This window comes from Gastrolobium bilobum, unplaced genomic scaffold (genome assembly GCF_033153095.1).
Source record: "Gastrolobium bilobum isolate Gb01-03AN ecotype WA unplaced genomic scaffold, APGP_CSIRO_Gbil_v1 utg29862, whole genome shotgun sequence".
Classification (NCBI taxonomy): Eukaryota; Viridiplantae; Streptophyta; class Magnoliopsida; order Fabales; family Fabaceae; genus Gastrolobium; species Gastrolobium bilobum.
Window position 1 is genome coordinate 117,916 of NW_026897202.1, and position 9,542 is coordinate 127,457.

Here is a 9,542-nt window from a genome sequence, read left to right on the forward strand (position 1 = left end):
GAATTGCTTTGTAACAGCATCTAATTGTGCTTGTTGTTTCTTATTTAATTGCAATATTTGTTCATTCTGGGCCAATATTGCATCATAGCCATCAAGCTTCATGATCTCTGCTCTCCTGCTTGGGACTGGAGCATTATCAAACTCTTGAGAAGCTAGAGATTCCAGCAATTCCAGCGCTTCCTCTGGAGTTTTTGTTTTCAGTGATCCTCCTGCAGCAGCATTCACCAAGGTTCTTGTGCTCGAGGTCATTCCTTGGAAGAAGATACGTCCTTTCTCCCAAGCTTCCATTCCATGTTGGGGACACTTTCGGAGCAATCCTTTGAATCTTTCCCATACCTCGTAATAGGATTCACTTTCTTTTTGTTTAAAAGCAGTGATTTCTGCTTTGAGCCTTGCCAACTTTGAGGCGGAGAAGAATCTAGCCAAGAACTTTGTAGCCAAATCATCCAGTTGGTGATGCTTCCTTGATGCAGTTGATGGGACGAGATTTCGTTCCCATCTAAGCCTATTTTGATGGAAAAATACCACTCGTTCCCTCATCTGATGAGCAACTTTAGCACTAAAAACACAGTGGGGAACGAATGATGACGTAATCTTTTGAAAAATAGATAAAGGGAAAAAAATTTGGAACATTAAATACATCTGCTTCACTTACTCAATCTCTCTGACCACTTTTCAGGAAATGTTGAAAAGAAGTTTCCAATTAAGCACAAGTGGAGCAGCAATAAAGCAAGGAAAAACATGCACAGCAGGGAATAAACAGTTTCTATTGGCTAAGAGGAAAGCAAGGCATGAGGAAGATCAGAAGGAAAGACTAATCTCAACAATAACTGTCCCATCCAGCCACTTGCGCCCCTCAAAATACTTTTCACACTGCCCCTTTCATGCAGTCAAGAAAACAACTCCAAGAGAATTACCCACTTTGCCATTCACTCTTTTGCCTATAAATAGGACGTTCCAACATGAAGAAAATCATCCAATTCCTTAAGAAGAGATCACTTAGTTTATTTTGTAATTTTTAGTTGTATAGTTTTAACTTTAGTTAAGTGACAACACTTCTTCTTCATTCTGTATCACCCACTTGAGACTCCTCACGAGCAGAAACCATATTTTTCACTTTTCATTTTGTGTAATCAATTTGTTTTCATTTAAATACAAGTTTTATTTTTCTCCTTTCCATTCATTATCTCTGAACTGAATCTCGGGTCTATGGGACTTCAGTTTGGAATAATTATGTTTAAACTAATAGCCATGTGCTAAACTATCTGTGGAACGGAAAAATTGCAAAGTTCTTAAAGAATTATTTTTAAAACTCTTGTATTACATCTTTTGTGATTCTCTGGTTAAGTGAGCTATATTCAATGTGTATCAATGGAAATTGAACACATACTGAGAAAGAAACTTCCATAAGGAAGGGATCTCAGACAGCTTAACTAGAGGGGAAGGCAGTCTTGTGGAAACAAGACTGCTAGTTGCCTTAGGAATAAGGAACCACCTCATTCACTTGAAGGTCATGTACCCAGTACCTGTTGGAGTCAAGAGAGCCATAGGAATATGGAAACTTGTGAGCCATTTAGTCCATGAGCTGAGGAATCAGAGTTGGCAGTGAAGAGACTGGAACAAATACAAAAGTGTTAAGTCTTGAGTAGAGAAAATAACTATTTATGAATGGAGCAGTGGATCTGTTTCGTCTGTTATTACTGTTTTTAAAACCATCCATACTGTTGTCTCTTAATTATTGTTATTACTTTTATTATTCCTTGCTTTATTCAATCTTGTATCTACAAAACTCCAATGAAAATTGTCGTACCTTTTTTTATGAAGAAGGATTTTATATATAACGACGCGAGGAGCTGTTTACTGTCAGATTGCACCTACTTTCTTGAGGAACGTTGTCAAGACAGTAGGAAACGTTTGACCAAACAGGTCATTTACTAACTTATCTTTTCATTTTCATTCTTTGTAAAATAGTATAAGGCATTAATTATAGTTTTATCCTCGTGGGAACGATAATCTGGGCATTAATACTCCCATTTATTACTTGATGTGTGCACTTGCGCACTTGGGCTGAAACTAAGAGAGCAATTGTGTTTTCTCTTAACGAACTGAGGAACGTTCTACAACATATATATTTTCCACCCAACAAGCTTTTGACCCAACAAGTTTCTAGCGCTGTTGCCGGGGATAGATACACTAAATTTTGTCCTTATTACTATTTTAAGTACATACATACTATGTATATTTCATTTTATTATTTTTATCACATTCTGATGATACATACTATCTGTTTTATGATTTATGAGTGAAGAGTCTGAAATAGATTCTCACCACTCCATTGAAATACCTGAGTTCTTCTTTGATCCTGAGGCAGAACATACTTTACATAGAAGAAGAAGACATCTCAGGGAAAATATTTTTGAAAACATGGCTGATCATAACAATAACAATGATGGAATCCCTCCTGAACAGAACTTTAGAGCTTTGGCTGCTCCTTTCAGGCACAGACCAGAAATGGGAGTAATCCTCCCTTCTATGGCTCCCAATTTTGAATTAAAACCCATCATGTTCCACATGATAAGGGAAGCTGGAGTCTTTCATGGACTCCCTGCAGAAGATCCTTACACACACCTCACAAACTTTCAAGACATCCGTGATAACTTCAAAGCTCAAGGTGTGACAGAGGAAAGTATGAGAATTAGGTTGTTCCATCATTCCCTAGGCTCAAAAGCAAAAACATGGATGAAAACTCTCACCCCTGGATCCATACACTCCTGAGAAGAACTCTCTAACAAGTTCATAGAAAGGTTTCTCCCTATGTCTCGTCAAGCTGATGTTAGGGCAAAACTCTCTAACTTTAGAATGTTTTATGGAGAAAATCTTTATGAAGCTTGGGAGAGATACAAGGACATCATCATAAAATTTCCAAACAATAGGGTGGAGAGTTGGGGAGTTTTACAATCTTTCTATAAAGGCATAGATCATACTTCTCAATCACATTTAGACTTTGCTGCATGAGGATATTTTTTTACAGGAACCCTTGAATCCAGGTATGAAATCATAGAAGGCACTGCAGATATATGTCTCCAATGGCCACTGGAACGGATGAGCTTAGTAAGGAAGCCAGGCATGCTAGAATTAAACAATTAAACTTCCAAGGAAGCCCAGCTAGCCTCACTCCTGAATGAGGTGAAGAATCTGAAAGCTACTCAAAAACAACCATGAGTGGAAGTCTTACAACTCACAGCAACTGAGAGTGAACCATGCTCAGCCTGTGGTGACCTTCATGATTCAATAGACTGTCCATCTACTGCCTTGGGGTGTTATGCAGAAAATTTTGGGAATAGAAACTTCACCCAGGCCAGAGACAATCAGAATGCGGGAAGCAACAACAATCAAAACCCTGGAGGAACCACAATGAAGGATCAGAACCATAATCCACAATGGAGACCACCCATGAACCAGAGACCATACAACAACCAGCAGCAGCAGTATCAACAAGGCAGAAGCAGTGGAAATGGAGCATATGAACCACAAAGAAAAACTAATTATGCTCCGTTCCTTAGAGAAGACCAACACATCAATACCCTTGAAAGCTATGTCAAAGAATATGTCACCAGGAACGATGTTATGGTCAAAAATATTGAATCCCACCTGTAAAGCCCGTTGTACACCGGTATTGTTAACATTAACTATGGTATTAAGTGTAGTTACAATCACAGGATTCATTTATAAAAATGCGAGTGAACTTTTTTCGTTATTACGCGAGTATTTAAAACAATAAAAAGCGTAATAATTACAAGCTGTGACCGTAACTGTAAACTCTTTGATGAATATTTATTTAGACTACTTTTATAACTTATTTTACTTACTACAAGTCACTAAGGGGTTCCCATAAACCCACTTAGTATATTTCTCACTTTTACATTTCCTACCTATCCAAACATGGTTCGGTCATTAATTTTCTACGGATAAACCGCATTCTACAAGCCTCCCATCTTTTGATATGTTATTCTAAACTCAATTACCTTTCTAGGAAGCTATCACACGAGTTATTTAGAGCTCGTTTGCTCCGGATATCTCCATTTGAAGTTTGACAAGCAAAACTGCCAACCAACCCCAAAACAGCACCAAACATCCCTCACTCTACGAATTACTGCAGAAAATCCACTAAACTAATTGCTCTCAAACTTGTGTACAACAAACAAGACACCTCAAGCTTCAATTTTAAATATCATACACTTAATTTTTCTAAGAAACGAAGCGAGAATAAATTTCCCAAAACTGGTCCAGAACTGCCACATGTGCAGTAAGCAAATGGGCAGTCTGCGTTTACAGCAACCTACAGGACGGCACTCAACCCATAATTTTACCAAATTTTAACACAAGATAGAGGACATGTTAAACTTCAAAATGGCATATGGCACGTCCCTATCGAACCTCTTTGGAGGGAGATATGCTCTCCCAAAGTTTGCCTAAATTATGCCAATTTCTAAAAAATTTGCCAGAGTTTCCTTTGATTTTACAAAAATCTCCAAATTTGCCAATGTGTTCTAAGTCCTCAAATGTACCTAATAATCATTGGGTGGCACACACAAGAACTAACAATGCCTTGGGGCACTTACAACCATCACAGTTTATAGTTATTACACAATTCGTATCACATTGCTTCCTTTATTAATACTTAACACATTTCAATCATCAATGTTCATTTGCATGCATTTTCTAATCATACACATAATCATAATCCTGAAATAGGCCTAAGGCCCTTCCATCCTATTACATATATTTCATTGTTACATCAACTCATGTATAATTTACAAGTCTTCAAATGACATATTACAATTACAACTTTAATCTTCAAATAATACATGATAAAAAACCTCAAAATGACATAATCCAAATACAACTAGACTTAGGCAAAAATGACATGAACAAATATGACCATAAATCTCATCCTAGATACCATATGCAATGTTCATGTCCTAAGTCTAGCCTAGGCCCAGTGGCCATCAAAATGCAAAATATAAAATCCTCCAATGACTCGTCCTACGGGCTTCTTGCCCGCCGCTCCTGCACCACTGCTACCTCCTGAAATAAAGCCCCCAAGATGGGGTGAGATATACGAATATATCTCAGTAACTCAAAGGTTCTGGAGAAAACTCTGCCCAATGGCTCACTTCGATGCATATAAATAATATAAATTAACATCTTGAAAAACGAGATATAGCAAGGGATTTAGAGAAACTGGGGAACATAGAGATACAAAATACGACGAAGCTGGAATGGTAGCTACCAATACCACGCAACGTCCTGCCTAATGGCTCGGCATATAAGCCTACTGGTCTCATCCAAGGCGTGTTCCAAGAACATCCAACCAAGGTCCCCCTCCCATCCATATACACCCGAGACTTCCTAGTGTTCTCATATCCGGATCACACACCACGACCCTAGGTCAACTGGAACTCCCTCTCGGAGACCTATCCAGTGGAAGTCTGAAACGCCCGAAGGCAAACTGTCTACTGCCAGAGACTTGGTACATCTAGTGTACCACTAACATACATAATAAATGCATGATCATGTTATTCTACATTACTTACATACACTTCCTACCATCACCCTCAACGGGCATGGTGAAACACACAAGGGGATCAAGCCCCAGTGCCAAGAGGTTACCTTAATAAGCCTATCCACTTAGCTCCAAAGCAGTGTATTTTCCGAGCTCGTTACTCACAGAAATGCCTACACAAGGGACATTACCAATCACTTAAAACTCATACGAAAACATGCAAGTTAACAATTATACAAGCATGATTCCAATCACTTACCTCAATCCCACTTGGTCCAGACCAAGGACAATCCACCAACTCACAGTTCAGGGTTCAAATCAATGTATGACAACCTACAACAACCATGTACGAATCATCAGTACACGGCAATTCTATCAGAACACGAAAAACGTCAGAAACCTCACCTACACAAGGTAGGTTCGGCCTACATAGTCTTATTTTACATTTTATTTTTCTAAATTTTCTTTCTCATTTTCTTAGGCATCCTTAGGTCACCAAAAGGCCATATCAAGTGCCACTTTTTATTTTTCGTCATTAAAACGTCGTTTTGCCTAATATTTTGCTCTAGGCCCAATTAACCACTCAACACTACCAATTATTTTTCCATTGGTTTTCCAACCATTCAACCACCACACAACATATCATCCAACTAATTTTTCAACATAATTTCCTCTCTCTCTTTTTTCCTTAATGGCCGAAATTCAACATAGCCCTCACCAAGGGTGATTCATTCAAAATAAACTCTTACATACCTCATACAATCCCATTTTAACACCATACAACTATACAACAATCCAATTATACAATCCTATCACAATTTCATAACATAAAGTCATGGCACCATCAAATTTTCCTAAGTTAAAAATCATATTTTCACCAATAATTTTCATTGCTTTTATAGCTCTAACACATCATTCTAAGACATTATCATCTAATAAACATTTTTCATTTGAGCTCTCTCACAACACAAATCAACAAAAGCCCCTTGAGGGTTCATGAAAATAAATCATCAAATTAATTCGTGAGAGGTATTGAAACTTACCCACAATTACGTCACAAAGCTCCTCCTAAAACTCCGCAAGCAATGGCTTAAGAAATCAACCCCAAAATCACAAAACTTCCAAGAAATTTGTGGCTGACTTTATCCATTTTCTCACAATTGAGAGGGTTTCAAGGGAAACTAATCGATGGAACGGGTTCGGGTGATGATTTCCATCGAATTTCAAGACAAGAATCGTCTGATTCGGTTAAGAATCCATGAAGTTAAGGGAAGAAGAAGATTTGAACAAAAATGGTGTAGGGAGAGGGGAGGTCCACGGTTTACATGAGGGAAGGAGAGAGAGAGGATAATGAACAGTGTCCTAAGCTTATGTGTCTTAAGTGTTTTAAGTTGGGTGGGTCCCACCGCCACCACACGCGATTTAAACTAACTTGAATTTTCCCTCCAATTCCACTAAACGTCCATAAATTCACAACCTATTTAGAAACTCTAATTTTTAACATTAACCATTGTCCTTTAATTACCCTTGATCAGATGAATTCGGAGTTTTTCGGTCGTTCGAAGGAAATGTTGTTTTAAGCTGTTGCGCGCGTCGTTGGCACGTTTCCCCAAACTTACTTATTTCCGTCAAATTTTATCAGAAATCATATTCGCTAGTTCTATAAACCATTTATAACTTATATTCAAAACCTAGAGCTCAAAACTCAATCGGCACGTTTTACGGTGCAATCGTAGCGCAATATTTTTTCCCGATAAAAACACTATTCACTGAATTTTCTGAAACTTGCCTATCCATTCAATTTTTCGTTTTGAATCCATTTCCAGGGTTATTTTTATCATCTGAGACCTTCTACTCAATTTCCTTCCTAGGGTTGCGTGCATGGCTAATTTATCGTTTTACCCTTTCTTTGTATTTTGGCCTAATTTTCAGGATTTTCACTAATCCTTCCCTTTAATTCTCATTTAATATATTTTAATATATAATTTAGAATTGCGAGGTGTTATACCACCTGGGACAGATAGCTACTAGCCTCAACATCAAGACACCAGAACATTTGCCAGGGGATACTAACGTCCCCTCTAAATCTCAACCAGAACCCTCCAAGGTTGTCACACTAAGAAGTGGGAGAGTTACTACACAAACTGCAACAGCTCCCAAGACCTCAACCATAGACACCAGGGAGGAACGTGACAAACCACCTGAAGCATTTCCAAAAGCACCACAACAAGCAGTTGTCGAGCAAAACCTAGAGCTTGATGAAGAAGTTGAAGCTGAGGAAACCCCAGTGGACAGAAGCAGAACAAGCAGTCCACCACAAACCAAGCAAGTACCAGTCAAAATTCTGGTCCCCCAAAGAACAAGGAAGCAACAAGATGATAAGCAGTTTGGAAAATTTCTAGATATTCTAAAACAACTCCACATCAATATACCTCTGGTGGATGCACTGGAACAAATGCCCAAGTATGTCAAATTCATGAAAGATGTTCTCTCCAGAAAAATAGGCATAACAGAATATGAAACCGTGAAAATGACACAAAAAAGCTGCCAATACTTGGGCAAACTTCCACCAAAATTACAAGATCCAGGAAGCTTTACCATTTCTTGTGTGATAGGAAACACTTATCAAGGCAAAGCCTTGTGTGACTTAGGGGCAAGCATCAATCTCATGCCATCATCAATTTTCAGACAATTAGCCACAGGACCAGCAAAACCAACCACGGTAACCTTACAAATGTTAGACAGATCCATTGTCAAACCAGAGGGAAAGGTGGAAGACCTACTAGTCAAAGTAGATAAATTCATCTTTCCCGCTGACTTCATCATTTTGGACTATGAAGTTGATACTGACGTTCCCATCATCCTGGGACGTCCATTCCTAGCAACTAGAGGAGTGGTCATCAATGTGCAAAAAGGGGGAACTCACAATGAGAGTACATGATGATGAAGTTAAATTTAATGTCGTTAAGGCAATGAAATTTCATGATGAGGATGAAGATCTGGAAGAATGCTCTGCAATCACTCTAGCAGATAACCAGATCAACATAAACCCAGAAGTCAAAGAAATGGAAGAATGTTTGCAAAAAGAGGAACAAAATTGTTACCTGCATGAAAGGAAACCTGAACCTCTGCAGAGAACTGAAAAAGAAAAGTAAGTCAAAAAACCATCTTTAGAACAACCTCCTGACTTGGAACTAAAACCTCTTCCCCAGAACTTGAAGTATGCATACCTAGGAAACAATGACACCCTTCCTGTCATCATCTCCCCACTTCTCACCAAGGAACAAGAAGAACTACTAATTAGCAAGCTGAAAAAATATCAAGGAGCTATTGGATGGACCATAGAAGACCTTAAAGGTATTAGTCCTTCTTTCTGTATGCATAAAATATTATTGACTGACCCTAACAGCTTTTCAGTAGAACACCAAAGGAGATTGAATCCAATCATGAAGGAAGTGGTTAGAAAAGAAGTGATTAAGTGGTTGGATGCAGGGATCATATATCCCATCTCATATAGCAGTTGGATAAGTCATGTCTAGTGTGTTCCCAAAAATGGGGGCATAACCGTAGAATTAAATGCAAAAAATGAACTGATCACCGTCAGGAAAGTTACGTGATGGAGAATTTGCCAGGACTACAGAAAGCTCAATAATTCTACCAGAAAGGACCACTTCCTACTGCCCTTTACAGATCAGATGTTAGACTACCTAGCAGGTAAGGAATACTTCTATTTTCTTGATGGATATTCTGGATATAACCAAATTGCTTTAGCACCAGAGGATCAACACAAAACCACCTTCACTTGTCCCTACGGAGCGTTTGCTTTCAGAAGAATGTATTTTGGATTGTGCAATGCACCAGCAACGTTCCAAAGGTGTATCTTCTCTATTTTTTCTGATTTAATAGGTGAAGGAGTGGAAGTCTTCATGGACGACTTCTCAGTTTTGGGAACGTCGTATGATCACTGTCTAATGAA

General features: G+C 38.5%; 1 protein-coding gene and 1 non-coding gene across 2 annotated transcripts; both read left to right on the top strand.

The window, feature by feature from the left end:
- The first annotated feature begins 286 nt into the window (after positions 1-286).
- LOC133304881 (small nucleolar RNA R71) lies at positions 287-393 on the top strand. The gene has a single exon (XR_009750687.1). It is a non-coding gene; the product is annotated as a small nucleolar RNA R71 (small nucleolar RNA).
- Positions 394-2,424: 2,031 nt separating this feature from the next.
- LOC133304872 (uncharacterized) lies at positions 2,425-8,507 on the top strand. The gene is made up of 2 exons (XM_061504947.1): positions 2,425-2,517; positions 7,557-8,507. Exons 1-2 carry the CDS (start codon positions 2,425-2,427, stop codon positions 8,505-8,507), a joined length of 1,044 nt encoding a protein of 347 aa, XP_061360931.1.
- Positions 8,508-9,542: the final 1,035 nt, after the last annotated feature.

Bases quoted from the DNA above. Each gene is read 5' to 3' on its own strand.
- LOC133304872 (XM_061504947.1), top strand. From the start codon at position 2,425: ATGGCTGATCATAACAATAACAATGATGGAATCCCTCCTGAACAGAAC. The intron at 2,518-7,556 runs GTAATCCTCCCT...TATATAATTTAG, and splicing joins GGCACAGACCAGAAATGGGA to AATTGCGAGGTGTTATACCA.